General features: G+C 43.4%; 1 protein-coding gene across 3 annotated transcripts in view; it reads left to right on the top strand.

Moving 5' to 3' along the window:
* LOC147115522 (E3 ubiquitin-protein ligase RNF13-like) overlaps positions 1 to 26,147 on the top strand; it is a 317,497-nt gene that overhangs the window by 208,074 nt on the left and 83,276 nt on the right. For all 3 annotated transcript variants that reach the window (XM_085989823.1, XM_085989824.1, XM_085989825.1), the window contains one exon: positions 2,173 to 2,266. In XM_085989823.1, the coding sequence (XP_085845949.1) occupies positions 2,173 to 2,266 (94 nt within the window). The remainder of the gene's footprint in view (positions 1 to 2,172; positions 2,267 to 26,147) is intronic.

Below are 26,147 nucleotides of genomic sequence, written 5' to 3'. Positions count from 1 at the left end.
CATCGAGCCTGCACCGACACATAAGCCAATTACAGCCAATTAAGTACTTTTGAAGTGTAATCACTGTTGTAATGTAGGAAGCGCAGCAGTCAATTTGTGCACAGCAAGCTCCCACAATCAGCCATGAGGTAATGACCAGATAATCTCTTGTGTTTTTTTTAGTGATGTTGGTTGAGGGATAAGTATTGGCCAGGACACTCCTGCTTGTGAGGGATAAACATTGGAGCAGTCCCCTGCTCTTCGAACTCGAGCCTTGGGATCTTTTACGTCCACCTCAGTTTAATGTCTCATCTGAAAGACGGCACCTCCAACATTGCAGCATTTCCTCATTACGGCACTGGGATGTCAGCTTAGGTTTTGTGCTCAAGTCTCTGGAGTGGGACTAGGACTCACAAGGCGAGAGTGCTACCATTGAGCCACCATTGATAAGATTCCTTTATGGCCTCCTGTAAAGTTTGATTAGAATTTCAGTTTTATCATCTTTAGGGGGTGGGGGTGGTTTGTCTATGGTTATTTGCCTCCCACTGAAGATTTAAGACTCTTGGATCTGTCAATCAGGTTGAACCCAACAGTGCATAACTTTAGTGTCCTGTTTTCCCTGAGCTGAGCTTAACCTCGCATCCAGTCAATCGAGTAGACTGTTCGTTTCCACCTCTTCACATTGGCTATGTCCATATTTCGCCACTAACTGAAACCCCCATTACTCCTTGATTTCTCAAAAGCTCTCCTTAATGGCTTCCCACACACCAGCCTACGTATGATCCAACTCATCCAAAGCTCTGCTGCTTGCATTCTATCCAGTACCAGCCTTGTATGCTTGTCGCCCCATCCTCACCGACTTCCTTTGTGTTACGATTCCCTACATATTGACTTTAAAATCCTCATCCTCAATCACCCCATTATCTTGCGCCACCCTACCTCTGCATCTTCTCCAATCCTATGTCCCACCACATGTCTATTGCTCTTCCCACTCTGGCCTACTGTGTTAACCCATCTGTGTTCTGCTCGCTACCAGTGAGTGAGAGAACCTTCAGAAATTGAGTCTATGCAGTCTCTTTCTAAGCCCTCCTGCCTTGCCATCTCGCTTCCCACCTGCTCCTAATTTAGCACTAAATTGTCACTTTTACTGACCCCTCAAGTGTGAGCCCTCGAGTGTGACTAGTATTGAAAATGGAAACGGTACACCGGCATAGGAGCGCCTGCTCCTCTCCACTTAGGGTTAACTCGTACTGTTGAAGAATAGGAAAGCATTTTACTGCAATTGTCCATTCGCTGCGATATGTCTGGCCTGAGGATGGATTGATTGATTGATTGATTGATTGATTCAGATACTGAATACTAAATAGAAAAAGTGTTTCATTCCCTAGAGCTAACATCCTTCACCTTGAGCACAAAAATGCAAGAATGCCTCCTGTCATCCAGTAGGCTTGGATGTTGTATGGGAGTCTGTCACACTGACCAGTTGCCCATGGACTAACACAAGATGTTTCTTCTGTGTTAAAACAGCACAGTGAAGTAGAAATAGAAATATATAGATTTAACTTTATATATATTTTTTTAATTTGTTTTGGTGTCTATTCCGGGTAAGTGTTAGCTGTGGCTCAGTGGCAGCACTCTCGCCTCCGTCAGAAGGTTGTGGGTTCAAGTCCCACTCCAGAGACTTCAGCACGTAATCTAGGCTGACACTCCAGTGCAGTACTGAGGGAGTGCTGCACTGTTGGAGGTGCTGTCCTTTGGATGAGCTGTTAAACTAAGGCCCAGTCTGCCCCCTCAGGTGGATGTGAAATATCCCACGGCACTATTTGAAGAGGAGCAGGGAAGTTCTCCCGGAGTCCTGGTCAATATTTATCCCTCGACCCACATTAATTAAAAAAATTACCATTCATTTATTTCATTGTTATTTGTGGGAGCTTGCTGGACACAAATTGGCTGCCACAGTTTCTACATTATAAAAATACTAATTGGCTGTAAGATACTTTGGGACATCCTGAGGTCGTGAAAGGTGCTATATAAATGCAAGTTGTCTTTGAATGTGGACGCCATTTGAGGTTTACTGATTGACAAGTTGGGATAATTTCCCCTTAAACAAGAGGAAAATAATCTTTTGGAGTACATATATTCTAGAATAAATCAATATTTCAAAATCTGCTCACTGTTTTACTCACTTTCTAGATTTCAAAGTTTGTTCAAGATAGACACAGGGCAAGAAGGAGCAGGTTGCGTAAAGATCAGCTGAAAAAACTTCCAGTACACAAATTCAAAAAGGGTAAGTAATTCTTGTTTTTAATCTGGCTGACGTATTATTTTGCAGTCTGTAACAAACTGCGTAGTGGTTTTTAATCAAGGACTATCTGCTGTACTATGAAATTGTTTTTCTATTTCCACTCATTGGAAAAACGTGTCTGATTTAAGGCTTTCCGAGTCAGGAAATACCATTGTGTAGCCTGTGACCTAATGCTGCTGAAGTAAGGCATTCAACGCGTGCTTGAATGTTTGGGCTTGGTATTCTATATTAAGGGATGGGTAGGAGAAAGGGCAGTGTGAGAACTTTGAGGAAGAGGTGGGAGGAGGCCCAGGGTAGATGGGGGGCACCCCTGCTGGCTTAGTGGAGGGGGGGGAAAAAAAGAAAAATCAAGGGCAGGCAAGAAAACTTTGGATTGATTGGGGCAAGAGATGATGTGAGTATAGGTATGGGTAGGATAGGTGGTGGGCAGAAGAGATTCAAAGGAGTAGACAAGCGACCACACAGCCTTGGGATCTGGCAGGAGCGAGTGTAAGGTGAGGGACCAGAATGAAAAAATAAAAGATGACTGAAAGTAAGGCACATATGGCCTGTACCATTTTGATCGCAAATGCCGCATGTTTCTGTCTTTGTACATATTGATTTACATTTTGCCTTAGTGGTATCAAACCATCTCTCAAGTCAGTGCACAGCATTAAGTACTTGTTTTGAAATTTCAAATGTCTTGTATACTTATACAGTCATCTCTTTGTACTTCATCTTAGACTGTTTTGTTGGTTTGCTGTAGTGGTCGTGATTTAATTTTGGGTAACAGGATTTCAAATTAGGAACACCAACTATGTTCTAATTGTTAATTCTGAACGTGAATGCAAGTGCTTCTTTGGTCTGTGATGTCACAAGGCTGTTTTATGATGTATGACCGAGCCTTTATGCCTGTTGGAACAGTCCTGAGGCAGCTGCTAGGAGATTGTGAAGTGATGTCATTGTAATTATGTTGAAACATTGCCACTGAACCTTGAAAAGCTGCCAGTGCGCAGTACTTTCACCGGGCAAGAGAATGTCCATGTGCAGTGCACAGATTCACCATTAACGTCTGTGCCTCGACTGTTCAAAGTAGGAGATTTTCTAATGTGCTGCTTTGATATTTGACAAAAGGGATTTGTCTAGAAACAAAGTATTTTAATAATTGTTTGAATATTTTAAGTAAAGTGCTGTCATCAGACCATGTAACATTTAATTTTTTGTAAAGAGACATGAGAAAAATATGTCACTACTGAATTATTTAGTACATAGTTTTCTAATACACATACACAGTTTAAATAGAATTCAGTTTTGACTATTTTATTGACCTTATGTGAAGGTCAGTTGAAGTTATTTTCATATTTTCTGGAGCTTTTCTTACCTGTCCAGTGTGTTCTGTTTAATTTGCATTCTGTCATGAGTTTTGAAATTTACAGATCTATATACGTTATTGTGGTTTGGTGTTGGTGTTGGTGTTTTGGTGTTGTTGTTTTGGTGGTGTTGTTTTGGTGTTTTTGTTGTTACACACTGTTGTACCTATGCATGCCTCAACATGTCTCGGCTGGCTCCACCCACACAGACCCAGGTATAAAGGTGATTGACCTGCAGCCCCCTGGCTTCTTGGAACCCAGTCAACCACGAGAGGCATGCTCTGTTCTTTGCTAATAAAAGCCTTTAGTTACTCTCTTAACTCTCAGTCTTTTATGAGTAATTGATAGCGCATCAGTTATATTTTAAAAGTCGTGTCTTAATACTTTAACAATTCCTCTTCCCCCTCTTTTTCCCCCCCCCCCAACCGTACCTGGGTAAAGAGGTTGGAGCGGCTGCTCTGTGTACACTGGTTTATAATGCTACTAGTGGCATGTTAAGGCCCTCAAACAATTTGTCAGTACTGTAGATAAATTTTCTGTATTTATCTAAATAGCGTGCCTGGCTTCTTTCTCTACTGTTCGAATGACGTAAAAGTTCTTTGTTTGGGGTTAGTTCCCTTCAAGCTTTCACTTAGCCTTGTTTTCCTAAAATTTAAAGCTGTTCAACTATTTAACACACTGCTTGCAGTCTGCAGAATGGGCAATGCTTTATTAGGCACCAACATGCAAAGTTTGGAGAATTATCTTTAGCACCTCTAGCGTAAGAATCTGTAAATGTTGCAGATTAATTTCTCATCTAGAAGCTGAGGTGACTTTGACAGTTGTCTTACACTATATAGAAGCTGCCAAAAAAAAAACATTTTCCATTGCTGAGTGACTTTATTTTTTTTTTTACCATTAAATCTAAATTCATAGATAGTTCCAGAAATAATGGTCAAGTGCAGCACGAGCTGCGTGTGTTTTTTAATATCTGTAAGCATTAAGTCAAGTGAAAGTTATGTAAATTCACTGCTCCCTTTGTTAGAATGTGCAGCGCTCGGATCATTTGTATATGTGGAGCAGGCCATTTTTCAGCAAGTGCTAATAGTCTTGTGCTTTGTTGGACACAGTTTGCATCGTACAGTTGAGAGCAAGATTGCCGGCTCAAGTTGTGAATACTGTTTTCTGTGGTGCTGCCGATTTGTGATCCCAGTTCCCCATTGCTTTAGCATGCCAGTCGTGTCAAACAGACTGCTAGTGATCAATCTGTACTTTCACATCAGTTTTTGAAAGTTCCACAAATAGCGGTGATATTTTAATCCTACCAGCTAAAGCTAGGGCCTGAATGAGAGAAGTAACTGCTCACTGGAACAATCAGATAAATGTATCGTATAATATCCAATGTAGAAGTTGTTTGTTAAATGTTCCCCCTAGCTCTGTGACGCGTACCAGAATATGGTTCCATGGGTCTACCTCACCCAAGAGAAGGAGAGTTGACAGACTATTCACATGAAAGCATGATCATGGCTGGAGACTATCCTGTTCTCGTGCAACATCCAGTGTGGTTTTTTTTTAACCTTGGCTGAGTGGTAGCTCACTTACCTTTTGAGTCACAGGGTCATGAGTTCAAGCCCCACTCCAAAGACTTGGATACCACCATATGAAATTCACGGGCAGGAACGTTCATCTGGTCGTGATGTGAATCATCGTGATTAGACACCCCCTACCCACCAGCTGCCATGTAATCTCCTGGGGGAGGCAAAAAAACCCAGACTAAACCACCCGCCCCCCGCGAGGCCAATTAGGGGGAATAAATCAGAAAAAGTTCTCTTCTGACCGCCTTTCAGTGATCGAAAACTAGTCCCGGAGACTCCACTGACCATGCTTATATTGCCTGATATTCCACCTGCCTTTTTTTATAAGCCATGATCTCCATCTCCGCTAGGAACTGGTCCAGCTCTCTTTTGAAGGTTTGCAGAGAGTCAGCATTTACCGTAAGAGCCGGCAGCATCTAAAACAAATTTAAATCAAAAAGTCAATGTTCTTGTATACAAATATGTGAATGTACAGTTGTCGGTCACTTGATTTTCTTTTCTTATTGCACTGGAGTGTTTCTCTCTCTCTCTCACTTCTAGCCGAGTACTGAAACATTGGTCAGATTATTCATTGCTAGTGTATGGGTTGGGATGGGGAAGTAATTGTATTTGCACCTAAGTTATATATCCCTTTGATTTTCTTAATGGGAAAGCTTATAGTACCTGTTTAATTAATGGATTTTTTTTTCCTCACAAGAAATGGCCCATTTTATGTGTTTCCTCATAAAGCCATATGTTTTCCTCTAAAAATGTGTAAGTGTAACTATCACTTGTTTAAGGAGATTCTTCAAGTCTCCCCCTCTTCAAACCCCAGCTCCATAGTCTTGGATTTTGTTTGAGCAATTTGGAAATGGGCGAATCTATTTTGCATTTTTTAAAAATCGTTACTGTTTTATGACAGCTATTACATTTGTGGCTGGTTCAAAAGTGAAGGATACAAATCTGCCATGAGGCCTTCATGTTCCCAGAGTTTAAATATGTTGTGCAAATGATTGATTACTGCTGGTGTAAGATGCGACCTTGAATGCAACTGTTAACAGCAACTGCCAACACAAAAGACTCTGTCTCAATGAAATGGAGCTTGCTGCAGCTGCACTGCTTTGTACAGGGCAATGTTTAACCACAATTAATGAGACGCGTTAACTAAACCTATTGTTGAAGACCATTTCAGCTTTGCAGACAAATTTACTCAGGAAGTTGTATATAGGCTGAGCCAATTTGGGTCTGACTTTGAGCATGTTGGCAATCTAGAATTGGGATAGTACGTAAATCTACTCTTCCCTTTTGACCTATTGCTTCGCCTGGTGAGAGACGCCGTCATGGGATTAGACGTTCAAGATAATTAAGTCTACTGCGGATTGGTAGAATAAACCCGACAATGGAGCATGTTTTTCCTGTAACAACTGAACTTGGCAACAAAGAAGCTGTTTTTGAAGATCCATCCAGAAAATTGGATTTTTGGGGTGGACTATTTGATTTGAAAGCTTAAGTTGGTATATTCCAGCAGGGTTAAGTAGCTGTTGCAAGGAATCGGTCGGTGTGTGTTTGGACAGGTGGAGACAATTTCCCATTTTTTTTCTCCTGTTAGAGCAGCACTGCTCACCACCTCACATTTATTTTGTCAGCCAGGCATAAAGGCTGCGTAGCCGCTGTCTATAAGCTTTTTTGTGATTGGCCAACAGGAACTGCGTTTCTGCAGGTCTGATCTGCTAGCTTCTTTCCCGATGGACGTTGCTGCTACAACAAAGTGCTCTCTGATAAGACCAGCTGACAACCAGCATGCTTATGTCGTCAATGGAAGCTGTAGTTGAATCTTAATTAATCAATCTCTCTCTCTCTCTGTCGCTCTCAGCAAATGCTAGGACAAGCTTGTACTGAAGATTTGCTACAAGATAAAATAGGTGAAATTTGGTATTCACAAACCGAACTTTTGACATTTATCAAGGTCTCTTGTACTCGTTCTGAAGCTATTCTTACAAAGGGTAATTGATCCTTTTAGTATTTGCTAATTTTTGTGCTTGATAACATTTATTACAAGTAAATATATTAGTTGCTTTAGTCTGTGTGTCCTTGGATTCCACTGGTAATGCCTACCATTTCTAAGCATTCGGTAGCGTAGCACAAGACAATGTAAATCAGTAAGCCGATTACTGCAAATGGGATCATTAACTTCTCGGGTGCACACCTACAAGAGGTGTGCATCATGTGGATCGTCGAGGTCAAGCCGTTGACTGCTGCTGGACCATTGAGTGAAAATGGTTCTGTTAAACGTAACAGCCTCATTTTGTCCTTTTTGTATTTCCCTTACCTCAGATATCTTGAGTTCCTTAGAGCAGTGGAATGGAGCTCTGTCTCCTCCACAAGTGTGTTGTTACTGCAGCTCTGTGAATGGGCCCTTTAGCATGGTACATCAACCTTGAAGGAGGATGTGAGTGAAACTGAGTCAGTGTCCCAATGATGGTTGCAAACCTGTATTTAGATATGTAAACCTAGAAATCTAATACATCCCAGATTCAGTGGGAATGAAACAGGGATGTATATAATAGAGGTGATTTGTAAACAGAAAAACTAGGAATATTCAAAAGGTTATATAGATATGAAATCTGCTTGACAAAGTCCTATATAATTATGTACCTAGAAAGACATGCCTAGGTTTGTCCTTATGGAGGTGTGGGTCGATGCAAAAATAGTTCCAACAATTCCTTGGTTTGTAAAAATTTTAATTTTAGAAAAATTCTCAGAGTTGGATAATGTTGTGGGGAGGTAGGTGGAGACCTCAAAACACTGCAAGTGTATTACTGTCACATAGACAGATCCCCCATGTTACAGACTGATGATCTACAGAATAGATCAGAAGATTTAAAGACTGCCAGGTTGTCATGTTGCTGGCAGAAAGGGACAAAGCTATTACTTTACTGTTGCACTATTAAGTTACCTCTGCTACATTTGCTGAGGTGTATTTTAAAGAGACAAGAATATATATTTACATTGATCTCCCTCATCGCACGTGCCTTTGGACTAAACATGGCATCTGATTTGGAGTTGGACGTGAGCTGTCTTGTGCAGACAGGCAGGAGCCAAGCAGGGATTTGAATCTCTCTCTATGCACTGCTCTAATTTAAATTCACTTGCCTCCTAGATTGTACTAAACCCCAGAACCAGTAGGTGGGAGTTTTGATGGTTGAGTGAATTAATTTACAAAATTTGGATGATGTACTTTGCAAGAGAACAGCTGAGAATATACAGAGGTAATGTAAATAGAAGATCCACCATAGCGAGCAGTGTTATGTTTAGAAAATATACCACAGATTGACATCGGATCAAAGAAATGGAGGGAGCTGGGAGCACGGGCAGTAGAAATATGGGAAATATTCCCCCCCCCCCCCCCCCACACATATGGCAACTGATTACGTCTGATATCTGTGAAATGTACATGGTTATAAACTTTTAAATAAAGTGTAAATTAAGCATTTTATTTAAAAACTAAGTTGGACTCTAATTCTGGTGGTGTATTATGTTTATGTGCTATTATAGAGTGGCAGGATGATAGTTAACTGAACTAATGTCAGCTGGGCTATCCATAGTTGATGTTGAACCACAGTACTTATCTCATCAAGTGTAGGAGGAAAAATTGAAGAGCAAGTCAAACTTGGCTGTTCTCACACACTTGCCCCTCTCAGAATGTTGTGGATTCAAACCTCACTTCAGGCCATGTTTTTTTTTTATTCCTCGTGTTTTTTTAAAATTCATTCTTGAGATGTGGGTCTCATCGGCAAGGCCGACATTTATTGCTGAGAAGGTGGTGATATGTTTTTTTTTGATACAACTGATGGGCTTACTAGGCTACTTCAGAGGCAGTTAAGAGTCAACCACATTGGTGTGGGACTGGAGTCACATTTTGGCCAGACTGGATAAGGACGACAGTTTTCCTCCCCTAAAGGACATTAGTGAACCAGTTTGGCTTTTACAACAATCCTACAGCTTCATGGTCATTTTTACTGATACCAGCTTTTTATTTCCAGATTTCTAAACTGAATTCAAATTCTCAAATTGCCATACTGGGATTTGAACACACATTCTCTAGATTAATAGTTCAGGCCAGTGTTCCCTTTAAGTTGCAGCTCTCTGGACCTCCCACGCAGCCGACTTTTCAATGGGAAAAATCGCTCGTGCAGTATTTTCAATGAGCAGCGCACCCAAAAAAATTAACGGGAACGTTGGTTCAGACCTCGATTTCCTGCTCTTCTATCGGTGCTTGGATAGGTGGCAGTTCTTGGCTATCTGAAAGGAGGAAGGCACAAGGGTAAGGTTGTGGTGAGGGGAGGTGGGGAAAGCAAGACGTGCGTGCTTGCACCATGTGCAGCTTGTAAATCAGAAGAGATTGTGGGATGAGGGGGAAGTGGGATGTGAGAAGAAGGATTACGTATGAGGATACTGTCATTTTCTACTATTTCAGCCCCGTCGCTGGCCATAGGCTTAGTGATGGCCCTCCCAATAATGGCCAGCACCGTCCCCTCCATCAGGGTAAGGTTATACAGGCGTGCCTGTCCCCTGTTGGTTAGGTCCTGCTGCTTCCAGATGTGAGCCACCTTCTGCTGCTTCCAGATGTGAGCCACCTTGTCCTGCAAGAGAAAGGAGGTGTGTCAGTGAGTGTGGTACAATCTGTTTCGGTGATACGCCCGTCAAGGTTGAATAGCTGACTGTGCGCAAGCTGTGAGATGTGGGTGTGAGGCTTGCAGCAGTGCTAAGTGTGAGGGCGAGGTGAATCTATGAATGTGATTTATGAGTCATATTTGGTAGAGATTGTTAGTAGGTGAGTAATGGGGGTGTGGTGCATTGAGCAGTGTGAGAGGCTGGTGGTGCAGATGGTGGGATATGGCATTTGAAGATGAATTCACTGACCTTGACCACTCGTGTGAGGTCATTGAACAACTTCCTGCACTGCATCTGGGTCCTCGGGGCTGCCTTTGACCGCGACGGCTATCTGCTCCCATTGCCTTTTCCACATTTGCCTAGAGGGCCTCCTGGCCCCCTGTGGAAACAGGACCCCTCTCCTCGTGCACCAAGGCCTCCAGTGCGGCATCCGAGAACCTTGGAGCATGCTTTCTCCCCTGTTGTGACCTCAGTAATACTTTTTCCTGCTCAGCCAGTTGAATCGCCTGCTGCAGGCAGAATGCACCTCCCCTTAAGAGTTGCAGACTGCCTTCAAGAAGTGCAGGCTAGCTTTAATTGGTGCTAGCCTTGCACAAACTTGGGCCCCCCGCTGAGTGTACAGCCACTCATTATTTTGAGAGTGTACAGCCACTCATTATTTTGAATGGGCACGGGTTAATCCCGCATTGTTATCCCTGCGCTTTTTCTAGCTGGCTGTCTTTTGGATGAATTCAGGTAGACATTAAAGAACCCATCGCTTGATTCGAAGAAGAGCAAGAAATTCTCCCAGTATCTTCATTCCTCCCTCAGTAAACACCATCAAATATAAATTTACTGGCCATTTGTCTCATTGATGGTTGCTGCATGCAAATTGGCTGTCATGTTCACCAATATAGCAAATGTAGAAGTTTATATCGCAGAAGGAGGCCATTCAGCCGACTGTGTCTGTGTGCTGTCTCTATGTTGGAGCAGAATCCAAAATTCATCCCACTACCCAGCTCTCTCCCCATCTCCCTGCTCGCTTCTCATAGCTCTGTTTCACATATTTATCCAATTTTCCCTTAAAAGATGTAGTAGTTCCTGCCTCAACTCTGTGGCAAAGCATTCCATGCTCCAACAATCCTCCCTGTAAAGAAATTTCTCCTAATCTCTTAAACTGCTGATCTGTCGATACTGGAGCTAAATACTTTTTCCCTATTCATTCTTATCAGAATTCTTAATTCACTATGTGAATTGCTTTGGGAAATCTGGATACTTGATAGATGTGGTAAGACTATATAAATCAAATTTCTTTTCTGGTCAAGAGTGACATTAGTAAAGACTTGGGACCAAAATGGCAGTGGGGACATGATTCTGAAAAGTTTGCTCCGGCGTCTAGCAGACCTCTTCCTCCTCAGATCTTTATTCAGTGGTACTTTCAACTGGTCTGAGTTCTGATCTGTGAATGTGACAATCCTTAAACAAAAATGTATAACATTGTAGAATTAGAGGGTTTCTATGAACTAATCCTGTTCAAATCATTTCTACACCAGACGGCATATAATTAAAATTGACCCTCCAAGGAAACAGAGTACAGACTGTAAAACTGAGTCTTAATTTATGTTCGGTTTCGTTAGCAAATACGTATTAAAATGCCACATTTCTTTGCAAAGATGCAAAATGTTTCAATGTTGTTGGTTTTTGTCCACATCAGTGCAAGGGGAGCAGCATGCAGGAGAAATAAGAGTGGGGCCAGGGAGAGAAGGTGGAACAGCATCTGATGAGACGGCGGGGAAGCAGGTGGGTCTAAAGCAGCCAAGAACAGTTGAGAAGAAGCAGTGATGGCGGGCAGAAGGGATAATAGCATAAGGGAGAAATGGGAGTGGGGATGGAATGGGGAAGGAGGTGGGAGTGGGCCTAAAGTGGTGCAGGGCCGGGAGGAGAGGCAGGAGAAGTCCAGGCATGGCCAGGCCTAATACGATAGCAAAATACTGCAGATGCTGGAAATCCGAAATAACAACAGAAAATGCCGGAGAAACGTCAACTCTAATTTCTCTCCACGGATGTTGCCTGGCCTGCTGAGTTTTCCAGCATTTTCTGTTGTTATTATGGCCAGGCCTAATGTTTGTTAAGTGGAGTGAGTGGCTTCTATAGTGGGCAAAGAAAGAGGAGATGGGTGACTGGACTGGAGAGGCACAACAGTGCCGCCTAGTGTCGGGAGGCCTGCAATTACATCATGATCGGGAAATGGGTTTTTGGCAATTGAAAATGACGGATTTTTTCTATTCTACATGTTGACATAAAAAAGTGCCTCAAATAATGACACAAGTAGTAAGCCTATGATGAAACATGAAATGCATGCTATAGGCAAGACTAAGACTTTTTAAAGTAAGAAAACATTGCTGTACATAATTTTTTAGTGTGTACAGTACTACACAAACTAATTACGTCGCATTTTTATTTTTTACAGCTGTTACTTTTACATAATAAAGATTAATCTTTATGCCACATTCAATGTTTCTTTATGGAAAAAATGCAAATACTGGTGACGCTTTCCATTTGTAGGTGATTCTGTTACAAGTGCGCGCAGGCACATGCTGCTTCACACTTTGAAAGGCACTGTAGTAAGGTTCTGCGTTGGAATTTCCAGGCTAGTTCACCGGTTGCATCCAGTTGCATGCCTTATCAATTGAAAATCTTTGTGTCAACAGATTTTTATGTTAATTTGGCCTTTGTGGTGAAAAAACATAAATGTAAAAATTGCAGTGTTTGAAACTAACTTTAATAGAACAGTAGGAACATATGGTGTGGAGATGCCGGAGTTGGACTGGGGTGGACAAATGTAAGAAGTCACACAACACCAGGTTATAGTCCAACAGCTTTATTTGAAATCACAAGCTTTCGGAGCGCTGCTCCTTCGTCAGGTGACCTGACGAAGGAGCAGCGCTCCGAAAGCTTGTGATTTCAAATAAAGCTGTTGGACTATAACCTGGTGTTGTGTGACTTCTTACAGTAGGAACATAGGGACAGCAGGAGGCCATTCAGCCCCTTGAGCCTGTTCTGACATTCAGCTAGATTATGACTGATCTGTACCTCAACTCCGTTTACTCACCTTTGCTCCATATCCCTTGATACCCTTACCTAACAAAAGTTTATTGATCTCGGTCTTGAAAATGTCAATTGGCCCAGCATCCACAGCCTTTTGGGGGAGCGAGTTCCAGATTTTTTTTTTTTTTTTTTTTTTTTTTTTTAACTCGTTTACGGGCTCAGGGTGTCACTGGCAATGCCAGCATATATTGCCCATCTCTAGTTACCCTTGAGAAGGTGGTGGTGAGCCGCCTTCTTGAGCCGCTGCAGTCCGTGTGACAAAGGTACTCCCACAGTGCTGTTAGGTAGGGAGTTCCAGGATTTTGATCCAGCGATGATGAAGGATCAGTGATCTCCTAAGTTAGAATGGTGTGTGACTTGGAGGTGGTGGTACTCCCATGCACCTGCTGCCCTTGTCCTTCTAGGTGGAAGAGGTCGCGGGTTTGGGAGGTGCTGGCAAAGAAGCCTTGGCGAGTTGCTGCAGTGTATCTTGTAGATGGTACACACTGCAGCCACAGTACACCGGTGGTGGAGGGAGTGAATGTTGAAGGTGGTGGATGGAGTGCCAATCAAGCGGGCTGCTTTATCCTGAGTGGTGTCGAGCTTCTTGAGTGTTGTTGGAGCTGCACTCATCCAGGCAAGTGGAGAGTATTCCATCACACTCCTTACTTGTGCCTTGTAGATGGTGGAAAGGCTTTGGGAAGTCAGGAGGTGAGACACTCGCTGCAGAATACCTCTGACCTGCTCTTGTTGCCACAGTATTTATATGGCTGGTCCAGTTAAGTTTCTGGTTAATGGTGACCCCCAGGATGTTGATAGTGGGGGATTCAGTGATGGTAATGCCATTGAATGTCAAGGGGAGGTGGTTAGACTCTCGCTTGTTAGAGATAGTCATTGCCTGGCACTCCTGAGGCGCGAATGTTACCTGCCACTTATCAGCCCAAGCCTGAACGCCGTCCAGGTCTTGTTGCATGCGGGCATGGACTGCTTCATTATCTGAGGAGTTGCGAATGGCGCTGAACACTGCAGTCATCAGCGAACATCCCCATTTCTGACCTTATGTTGGAGGGAAGGTCATTGATGAAGCAGCTGAAGATGGTTGGGCCTAGGACACTGCCCTGAGGAACTCCTGCAGCGATGTCCTGGGGCTGTGATTGACCTTCAATCACCACAACCATCTTCCTTTGTGCTAGGTATGACTCCAGCCAGTGGAGAGTTTTCCCCGATTCCCATTGACTTCAGTTTCACTAGGGCTCCTTGATGCCAGACTCGGTCAAATGCTGCCTTGATGTCAAGGGCAGTCACTCTCACCTCACCTCTGGAATTCAGCTCCTTTGTCCATGTTTGGACCAAGGCTGTAATGAGGTCGGGAGCCGAGTGGTCTTGGCGGAACCCAAACTGGGCATCAGTGAGGAGGTTATTGGTGAGTAAGTGCCGCTTGATAGCACTGTTGATGACACCTTCCATCACTTTGCTGATGATTGAGAGTAGACTGATGGGGCGGTAATTGGCCGGGTTGGATTTGTCCTGCTTTTTGTGGACAGGACCTACCTGGGCAGTTTTCCACATTGTCGGATGAACACCAGTGTTGTAGCTGTACTGGAACAGCTTGGCTAGAGGCGCGGCTAGTTCTGGAGCACAAGTCTTCAGCACGATAGCCAGGATGTTGTCGGGGCCCACAGCCTTTGCTGTATCCAGTGCGCTCAGCCGTTTCTTGATATCACGTGGAGTGAATCGAATTGGCTGAAGACTGGCTTCTGTGATGGTGGGGACCTCGGGAGTAGGCTGATATGGATCATCCACTCGGCACTTCTGGCTGAAGTTGGTTGCAAACGCTTCAGCCTTGTCTTTTGCACTCACGTGCTGGGCTCCACCATCATTGAGGATGGGGATATTCTTGGAGCCTCCTCCTCCCGTTAGTTGTTTAATGGTCCACCGCCATTCACGACTGGATGTGGCAGGACTACAGAGCTTTGATCTGATCCGTTGATTGTGGGATCGCTTAGCCCTGTCTATAGCAAGCTGCTTCTGCTTTTTAGCATGCATGTAGTCCTGTGTTGCAGCTTCCCCAGGTTGGCACCTCATTTTTAGGTACGCCTGGTGCTGCTCCTGACATGCTCTTATACACTCGTTGAACTACCCTATGTGTGAAAAGGTGTTTCCTGATTTCACTCCTAAATGGCTAGGTCTAATTTGATTCATGTCCTCTTGTTCTGGATTCCCCCACCAGAGGAAATAATTTCTTGTGTCTAAACCCAACAAATCATTTTATAATTTTAAGCACCTTGATTCGATCACCCTGCAACCTTCTAAACTCAAGGGACTACAAGCCAAGTTTATGCAACTAGTCCTCATAATATAACCCTTTAAACCTTGGTATCAGTTCTACCTACAATACATTCCAGTTTTGCCTTCTAATGTCAGCGTAAAGCAGAATTAGAAGCAGGGTTAAGGTCTCAGCACAGTCAGAACAATGTGTTTTAATCCCAGTTTAAGAAGTACTCTCTACAGCCCCACCAGTCCTCAAGAGAAGGATTTTTTTTAAAAAGCCATTGTGAACAGACATGCTATCTTTCACAGCTTCTTTCCATGGCCACATTTTCAGAGCTGCTGTTCCTCCTGTTGCCACAATGGGAAGTGCTCCACTCGAGCCTATTTGAAGTATATTAACATCCATTGGGATCAGCCTTAACCCAAGACAAACCTGAATCGATCCAAAAGCCATCTATGGGAGATGCCCATTAGGGAGAGGGTTCATGTGCTTTGCACTTTACCTCCTCTTCTCCCCTCTTTACTGTAACTGGAGTATATGTTCCATACATGCAATGCATTACCTCCTCCCAAGTACTTTATGTGAACTTAGACTGTGCGTGTCAACGGGCCTTTTACAGCGATACCAGTCAAAACTGGTTCTGATCTCAAATTACATCCATACATTTCCACATCACTAAACAGAAATCAAGAGCAGGATGTCTGGGATCCAGAACTTTCGGGAAGATTCTGGGGTAGTCCAATAAATTTAACCAGGTCTGTGACCTTTGTGAACCTCTATTGTTGAAGCCTTGTATAAAAGTCATAGACTGGAAGAGGTTAAAAAAACAAATTCTTCTGTAACTAGGTGACTGGAATTACTAAAGGTCTTCAGGGTTAATTTGCTGAATCACGCAAGATTCTGCAGACTGTGGGTGGGAGATGATGAAGAGAGGATAGATATAATTGATTAAATTAGCTAGCCATAATTTTAAATTCGCCCATTCTGATCTTGTGTTTCAGCAAAGGACCATTATTTTGAACTGGTTTAATACCCCATGTAATGTACTGAGTGAGGATAATGGTAAATGTAAACCATTGCAAGTTACAAATGATAAAACCTGCTGTACAGTGGGTTGATAATGCTGAGCTCCTGATTGTGAACTAGGTGCAGATTGGGTTTTACTGCAAACTCGCAAATTTGAATTTACTAGGTTGCCGTGACTTACACTGTTCTCGCTCCTTAGAACGAGCTGTTCCTAATTTAACTTTTTAATATTATCTCACTATTGCGTGTGATTTATGTCACCACAAGAAATTATGTCCAGTGGAATCACTGGTGTAGTTCATATTTTTGTTCAGTGGCTGCTTCCATTACCTTTTATTTATGCTGGAAACCGTAGAAAGGTTCATGAATGGTTTGGTTTGTTTTCTCGGGCCATCCTACAATCATAGAAAATTACAGCACAGGAGGAGGCCATTCGGCCCGTCGTGCCTGTGCCGGCTCTTCGAAAGAGCAGTCGTGCTCAGTCCCACACCTGTGGTTTTTGTCCGTAACCCTGCAAGTTCCTCAACCTCAAGTATCTGTTTCATAAAATTATTTATGGTATCAGCTTTTCAGAGAATTCCAGATCCTGACAACTCTGAGTGAAAGAAATTCTCCTCGTCTCCCCTCTAGATGAGATGACGGGAGATGAGGAGAAACTTTGAATTTGGCAAGTAACTTGCCTACGGGTTTTATTGGTTATCGTTCAGTTTGGAATAGCATGAAACCAGCCTCGGTGGTGGCTGTAGCTTGGATTTCTGCGATTTATATTGATTATATTGCAGAGCTTTTAATGTGCACTAATGCCTGCTGTCCGATGGCTTTATTTGATTGAACTATCTATCTGACGGATGTCCTACAGATCATTCCCTTATACTTAAAAGATAGGCATTTGAGCATAAATTTGTGAACTAAATTTTCCATTACTAGCATTGGGGACTCCAAGCTTTTTTGATTTTAGTCACACTTTCACTGTTATATTTTGTGAGCATGTATGTAAACTATTAATATTGTTCTCCCTTCTGCTGTGCTGAGTACTGTCATTGTAATTTTATATTCTGTGTCCTATGGTTAAGTGAAATTTTAAACACATTAACCCCATTTCTGCAGGGTGACCTTAGCAATGATAGAAACAACATCAACAACTTGTATTTATATAGCAACTTTAACACAGTAAACAATCCCAAGGCGCTTCACCGGAGTGTTACAAGACAAAACATTTGATACTGAGCCACACATAGAGAAATTGGGGCAGATGACCAGAAACTTGGTCAAAGAGGTAGGTTTAAGGAGTGTCTTAAAAGGAGGAAAGAGAGGCGGAGAGGTTTAAGGAGGGAATTCCAGACCTTGGGGCCTGGGCAGCTGAAGGCACGCCCACCAATGGTTGAGCGATTTATAATCAGGGATGTTGAAGAGGGCAGAATTAGAGGAGTGCTGATATCTCTGGGTGGGGCTGGAGGAGATTGCAGAGATAGGGAGGGGCAAGGCCATGGATGGATTTGAAAACAAGGATGAGGATTTTAAAATCGAGGTGGCCAGTGCAGGTCAGTAGTGCAGGGGTGATGAGTGAACGGAACTTGGTGCAAGTTAGGACACGGGCAGCCGAGTTTTGGATGACCTCAAGTTTACGTAGGGTAGAATGAGAGAGGCCAACCAAGAGTGCGTTGGAATAGTCAAGTCTCGAGGTAACAAAGGCATGGATGTGGGTTTCAGCAGCAGATGAGCTGAGGCAGGAGTGGAGACGGGCGATGTTACGGAGGTGGAAATAGGCGGTCATAGTTATGGCGCGGATATGTGGTCGGAAGCTCATTTCAGGATCAAATATGACACCAAGGTTGTAAACTGTCTGGTTCAGCCTCAGACAGATGCTAGGGAGAGAGTTGGAATCGGTGGCAAGGGATCGGAGTTTGTGGCGGGAATTGAAGACAATGGCTTCGGTCTTACCAATATTTAATTGGAGAAAATTTCTGCTCATCCAGTACTGGATGTCGGACAAACAGTCTGTCTATTTAGATGGGTCGCGAGAAGTGATAGTGAGGTAAAGTTATACAGCACAGAAAGAGGCCCTTCGGCCCATCGTGTCCGCGCCGGCCATCAAGCCCTGTCTATTCTAATCCCATTTTCCAGCACTTGGTCCGTAGCCTTGTATGCTATGGCATTTCAAGTGCTCATCTGAATGCTTCTTGAATGTTGTGAGGGTTCCTGCCTCTACCACCCTTTCAGGCAGTGAGTTCCAGATTCCAACCACCCTCTGGGTGAAAAAGTTTTTCCTCAAATCCCCTCTAAACCTCCTGCCCCTTACCTTGAAACTATGCCCCCTGGTTATTGACCCCTCCACTAAGGGGAAAAGTTCCTTTCTATCTACCCTATCTATTCCCCTCATAATTTTGTACACCTCAATCAGGTCCCCCCCTCGGCCTTCTCTGCTCTAAGGAAAACAATCCCAACCTGTCCAGTCTCTTCATAGCTGAAGTGCTCCAGCCCAGATAACATCCTGGTGAATCTCCTCTGCACCCTCTCCAATGCAATCACATCCTTCCTATAGTGTGGCGACCAGAACTGCACACAGTATTCCAGCTGTGGCCTAACTAGCGTTTTGTACAGCTCCACCATAACCTCCCTGCTCTTGCCTTCATTAGCCGAGGCATAGAATATAAGTATCCCATATGCCTTTTTAACCACCTTATCTACCTGTCCTGCTGCCTTCAGGGATCTATGGACATGCGCACCAAGCTCCCTCTGATCCTCTGTCCTTCCTAGGGTCCTACCATTCATTGTGTATTCCCTTGCCTTGTTAGTCCTCCCAAAATGCATCACCTCACACTTTTCAGGGTTAAATTCCATTTGCCACTGTTCTGTCTATACCGCCCTGTAGCCTGAGGCTTCCCTCCTCGCTATTTACCACTCCATCAATTTTTGTGTCATCTGCGAACTTACTGATCATACCTCCTACATTCATATCTAAATCATTAATGTACACTACAAACAGCAAAGGACCCAGCACCGATCCCTGCGGTACCCCACTGGACACAGGCTTCCAGTCACAAAAACAACCTTCCACCATCACCCTCTGCCACTAAGCCGATTTTGGATTCAATGTGCCAAATTGCCCTGGATCCCATGGGCTCTTACCTTCTTGACCAGTCTACCATGCGGGACTTTGTCAAAAGCCTTACTGAAGTCCATGTAGACTACATCAACTGCACTACCCTCATCCACACACTCATCCATACAGTGGTAGATCTGGGTGTCATCGGTGTACATGTGGAAACTGACGCTGTGTTTTTGGATGATGTCACCGAGGAGCAGCATGTAGATGAGAAATAGGAGGGGGCCAAGGATAGATCCTTGGGGGACACCAGAGGTAATGATGCGGGAGCAGGAAGAGAAGCCACTGCAGGCGATTTTCTGGCTACGATTAGATAGATAAGAATGGAACCAGGTGAGTACAGTCCCACCCAGCTGGACGATGGTGGAGAGGCATTGGAGAAGGATGGTGTAGTCAACCGTGTCAAAGGCTGCAGACAGGTTGAGGAGAGATAGTTTACCTTTGCCACAGTCACAAATGATGTCATTTGTGACTTTGAGAGCTGTTTCGGTACTGTGGCGGTGCGGAAACCTGATTTGAGGTATTCAAACATGGAGTTTTGGGAAAGATGGGCACGGATTTGGGAGGCAACAACATGTTCAAGGACTTTGGAGAGGAAAGGGAGGTTGGAGATGGGGTGGTAGTTTGCAAGGACGGAGGGGTCAAGGGTGGTTTTTTGAGGAGCGGGGTCTTGACGGCAGATTTGAAGGAGAGGAGTGAGTACCTGAGGAGAAAGGAGAAACCCAGCAACTACAGGCCAGTCAGTTTAACCTCGGTAGTGGAGAAGCTTTTAGAAACAATAACTAGGGACAAAATTAACAGTCACTTGGACAAGTGTGGATTAATTAAGTAAAGCCAGCACAGATTTGTTAAAGGCAAATCATGTTTAACCAACTTGATCGAGTGTACATGGATTTCCAAAAGGCGTTCGACAAAGTGCCACATAATAGGCTTGCCAGCAAAGTTGAAGCCCATAGAATAAAAGGGACAGTGGCAGCATGGATACAAAATTGGCTAAGTTTTTTTTATTCATTGATGGGATGTGGGCGTCGCTGGCTAGGCCTGCATTTAGTGCCCATCCCTAATTGCCCTTGAGAAGATGGTGGTGAGCTGCCGCCTTGAACCGCTGCAGTCCATTTGGTGTAGGTACACCCACAATGCTGTTAGGAAGGGAGTTCCAGGATTTTGGCCCAGTGACAGTGAAGGAACGGCAGGCGATACAGGTCCAAGTCAGGATGGTGTGTGGCTTGGAGGGGAACTTGTAGGTGGTGATGTTCCCATGCGTCTGCTGCCCTTGTCCTTCTAAGTGGTAGAGGTCACGGGTTTGGAAGTTGCTGTTGAAGGAGCTTTGGCGAGTTGCTGCAGTGCATCTTGTAGATGGTACACACTGCAGCCACAGTGCACCGGTGGTGGAGGGAGTGAATGTTGAAGGTGGTGGATGGAGTGCCAATCAAGCGGGCTGCTTTATCCTGAGTGGTGTCGAGCTTCTTGAGTGTTGTTGGAGCTGCACTCATCCAGGCAAGTGGAGAGTATTCCATCACACTACTGACTTGTGCCTTGTAGATGGTGGAAAGGCTTTGAGGAGTCAGGAGGTGAGACACTTGCCGCAGAATTCCCAGCCTCTGGCCTGCTCTTGTAGCCACAGTATTTATATGGCTGGTCCAGTTCAGTTTCTGATCAATGATAACCCCCAGGATGTTGATAGTGGGGGAGTCAGCGATGGTAATGCCATTGAATGTCAAGGGGAGATGGTTAGAGTCTCGCTTGTTGGAGATGGTCATTGCCTGGCACTTGTGTGGTGCGAATGTTACTTGCCGCTTGTCAGCCCAAGTCTGAATGTTGTCCAGGTCTTGCTGCATATGGACACGGACTGCGTCAGTATCTGACGAGTCTCGAATGGTGCTGAACAGTGTGCAATCATCAGCGAACATCCCCACTTCTGACCTTATGATGGAGGGAAGGTCATTGATGAAACAGCTGAAGATGGTTGGGCCTAGGACACTGCCCTGAGGAACTCCTGCAGTGATGTCATGTGATTGAGATGAATGACCTCCAACAACCACAGCCAACTTCCTTTGTGCTAGGTATGATTCCAACCAGTGGAGAGTTTTCCCATTGACTTCAGTTTTGCTAGGGCTCCTTGATGCCACACTCGATCAAATGCTGCCTTGATGTCAAGGGCAGTCACTCTCACCTCACCTCTTGGGTGACAAGAAACAGAGAGTATTAGTGAACGGTTGTTTTTCGGACTGGAGGAAGGTACACAGTGGTGTTCCCCAGGGGTCGGTTCTGGGACCGCTGCTTTTCTTGATATATATTAATGACTTGGATGTGGGTGTACTGGGCACAATTTCAAAATTTGCAGATGACACAAAACTTGGAAGTATAGTGAACAGTGAGGAGGATAGTGATAGACTTCAAGAGGACATAGGCTGGTGGAATGGGCGGACACGTGGCAGATGAAATTTAACACAAAAGTGCAAAGTGATACATTTTGGTAGAAAGAATGAGAGGAATGGAAATATAAACTAAAGGGTACAATTCTAAAGGGGGTGCATGAACAGAGACCTTGGGGTATGCGTGCACAAATCGTTGAAGGTGGCAGGTCAGGTTGAGAAAGCAGTTAAAAAAAGCTTACAGGATCCTGGACTTCATGAATAAAGGTATAGAGTACAAAAGCGTGGAAATTATGATGAACCTGTATAAAACACTGGTTCAGCCTCAACTGGAGTATTGTGTCCAATTCTGGGCACCGCACTTTAGGAAGGATGTAAAGGCCTTAGAGAGGGTGCAGAAAAGATTGACGAGAATGATTCCAGGGATGAGGGGCTTCAGTTACGTGGATAGACTAGAGAAGTTGGGGTTGCTCTCCTTAGAGCAGGGAAGATTGAGAGGAGATTTGATAGAGGTGTTCAAAATCATGAGGGGTCTGAACAGAGTAGATGGAAACTGTTCCCATTGGCAGAAGGGTCGAGAACCAGAGGACACAGATTTAAGATGATTGGCAGAAGGACCAAAGGCGACATGAGGAAAAATATTTTTACTCTGAGTGGTTCGGATCTGGAATGCAATTCCTGAAAGGGCGGTGGAGGCAGACTCAATCACTGCTTTCAAAAGGGAGTTGGATAAGTACCGGAAGGAAAAACAATTGCAGGGCTACGGGGAAAGGGCGGGAGAGTGGGACTAGCTGAAGTGCTCTTGCAGCGAGCTGGCACGGGCTTGACAGGCTGAATGGCCTCCTTCCGTGCTGTAACCATTCTATGATAACAGTTAACAATGTCAGCTAACATGGGAGCCAGAAAAGGAAGTTGGGTGGTCAGCAGTTTAGTTCTCTGCCGTCGGCCAGCTGGGTGGGACTGCACTCGCTTGGTTCCATTCTTATCTATCTAATTGTAAAACAGACAGCATAAATATCATTACAAAGCTGAGCCTGCTTCTGCAGCTGATGTTGTATTGCTCTTTGAAAATGAGATTGTGCAAGTTCAGAATATTGATCTTTGATGTTACCGAGACATAGGCATTAACTAACAAATTGAAAAACCAGAAAGTGCTTAAGTAATTGAGCAGTGGCACCCTTACAACTGATGTTGATCAGGAAACAGCATTGGATATGACCGAGACATGATAATTGAAGAAAATGTTTGGCTTTGGTTAGTAGTTGTCAGGGGTGTCAGGCAGAAATTAGTTTTAAAATTGTAAACTTAAAATGGGCTATTCACAGTCTAAGGATAAGAGGTAAGCCATTTAGGGCAGAGATGAGGAATTTCTTCATCCAGAGAGTGGTGAACCTGTGGAATTCTCTACCACAAAAGGCAGTTGAGGCCAATTCATTAAATATATTCAAGAAGGAGTTGGATATATTTCTTGAGGCTAAAGGGATCAAGGGATATGGGGAGAAAGCAGGGACAGGGTACTGAATTTGGATGATCAGCCATGATCTCATTAAATTGCGGAGCAGGCTCGAGGGGCCGAATGGCCTACTCCTATCTTCTATGTTTCTATGTAATAGTTAATACTGAGGAAGACTGCAACAAAATACAAGATGACATTAATAAACTTGCAAAATGAGCGTGTAATTGCCAAATTAATTTCAATATAGATAAGTGTGAGGTAGTGCATTTTGGTAGGAAGAATGAGACCACATACTCCTTGGAAAATAAGAGTCTAAATGGGGTAGAGGAGCAAAGGGATCTAGGGGTACAGATTCACATCATTAAAAGTAGCAACACAAGTTAACAAGGCCATAAAATGCAAACAAGGCACTGGGGTTCATTTCTAGAGGGATAGAATTGAAAAGCAGAGAAGTTATGTTAAACTTGTACAGAACCTTAGTTAGACCACACTTAGTGCACTGTGCACAGTTCTGGTCTCCATATTATAAAAAGGATATGGAGGCACTGGAGAAGGTGCAAACAAGATTTACAAGGATGATACCAGAACTGAGAGGTTATACCTTTCAGGAAATATTGAACAGGCTCGGGCTCTTTCTCTAGAAAACAGAAGGCTGAAGGGTGACCTGATAGAGGTCTTATGAAAGGGTTTAATGAGGTAGACGTAGAGATGTTGTTTCCACTTGTGGGGAAGGCCAAAACTAGGGGTCATAAATATAAGACAGTCACTAATAAATCCAATAGGGAATTCAGGAGAAACTGCTTTACCTAGAGAGTGGTTAGAATGTGGAATTTAATGCCACAAGGAGTAGTTGAGGTGAATAGCATAGATATATTTGAGGGGAAACTAGATAAACACGTGAGGAAAAGGGAACAGAAGGTTTTGCTGACCGGGTTAGATGAAGAGGGGTGGGAGGAAGCTCATGTGACGCATAAACACCGGCATGGACCAGTCAGGTCGAATGGCCTATTTCTGTGCTGTTAATTCCATATAATAATATCAAGACAACTGACTTATGATTTTCACAGAATCCAAAAAATGCAATAAAAATCCTATGTTATAAAAACATTAAATTTTACTTATTAGCTCAGATTTTTTCATGTGTTATTCTAACCAAGCCAATTGGAAAATCTGGGCAATTCAGTCGTCCTAAATGTTCCTTCTCGTTAATTCTGGTTCGGAACATTAGATGAGAATCAGAGCTTTCTTGCCCTCAATAGGTTTGACAACATTTTTAAAATTAACCAGGTTTCTGAGAGTTCCTGGGGCAGAGGAATTAACTAAAGATGTTTCCACGTGGGGGAGATCAGATTATATAATAAATCCAATAGGGAATTCAGGAGAAACTTCTTTACCCAGAGCGTGGTTAGAATGTGGACTTCCTACCACGTGGAGTAGTGGAGGCGAATAAACTGCATTTCCTGGCACCTTTTGCAAATTTTCATATACAGGGGTATATATAATTTTTCACCTCATTGAATACTGCATAAATTGATCCAAAAAACATGCCGTTCTTCATATTGACAAAATCTGTACATTGGGTCAGTGAGAATTGCAAACTGTTCTTTTTTTTTTTTTTTAAATATTAAAACCGCTTAAATTGGCTTTTATCACCAGTATAAACCTTTCTGGTTTAAAGGAAGGCTTTATAGATTCTTGAACTGGGTGTTGCAGCAGATATGCACACTATCATTTCACCTCTGGGACTTTCCAGCCCAGACTCATAAAATGGAAGTCTTTCTCCTGGCTATAAACTGCTTTGCAAAATGTGTTCAGGCAGACCACAGATTAATTCATTGGCACATTAACTTGTACTTTAATTTTTAAATACAGAGTAGTTGATTAAAGACAAAGCGGTAAAAGAAATATGAATACGAATGGCCATGTTTTTAACCAGTGTTTCTCCTTTAATTTCCTTTGGTTCTCTGCCAGATTTATGTTGATGTTACTGTAATGTTTACAGTTTCAAAAAGTCAGAAGTTTAAACTTAGACCTATGATGACTGCTTTTGGAGTTTTGCATGAGGTACTTCTGGGGAGTTAAAGGGAAATCACTTGAGTCGCCTGAAGTGGAAGAGTTCATGAAAATAAAATAAATTTCTATATAATTGTAGAACTGTTGCCTTCTGTCTTTAGATATTTTGCCCCATAATATTAGTTAGCATAACCGCGCCCCCATCTCACCTACTTTCTTAAGTGAGGGAAAAATATTTACTCTTTTTCCCCCCCCCCCTCCCCAATAAAACATTGTCTTATCTGCCATTTTGAGTCTGTCCACTTCATTATGAGCTGTTTTGCTGATGTCTGCTTTGTGCAAATATGTCCCAAGCAGTTTCAGATTGAACTTTTGAAAATCATCTTCCTTTGGCACAGCTTTTTCAATCTATTTTGTGTTGCTGTGTGGATATGGCGGGTGGTGCCTGCTTATTTAAAGGTTTGTACAGCTGCTTTTTTTTAAAAAAACAGTAATACTCAGACTGAGACCCAGTTTAATATGTGTTGCATTTTCAATTGATGGCTCTGAATGCCTGTTTTTACACTTTTGACAAATGCTTTACTGTTTCACTGTTCAGCCAATCAATCATTCTCACTTGTGTATGTTAAACCCCTCACTTGTGTGTGTTAAACCCTCAGTGGGTGCCATCCTATTTTACTGTTTTCTCAGTCAGCATTTTATGCTCGAGTTTATTTTGACCACCATGGAAACCAAAAAGACAATTATGAAATGTTTGATAGTAAGACAGCACATCTGTCTTGCCCTTTTTAAAACTGTTGCATTCAGTTGTCGTCCAGGACAAAGCACCCGCTTCATTGGCACCCCATCCACAAACATTCACTCCCTCCACCACCGGTGTACCGTGGCTGCAGTGTGTACCATCTACAAGATGCACTGCAGCAACTCACCAAGGTTTCTTCGGCAGCGCCTCCCAAACCCACGACCTTTTCCA

This window comes from Somniosus microcephalus, chromosome 6, assembly GCF_052327205.1.
Source record: "Somniosus microcephalus isolate GS21.2 chromosome 6, FLI_Smic_1.0, whole genome shotgun sequence".
In the NCBI taxonomy this organism is placed as follows: Eukaryota; Metazoa; Chordata; class Chondrichthyes; order Squaliformes; family Somniosidae; genus Somniosus; species Somniosus microcephalus.
Note: the sequence above shows the minus strand (reverse complement) of the source record. Positions and strands in the feature narration are given on the sequence as shown.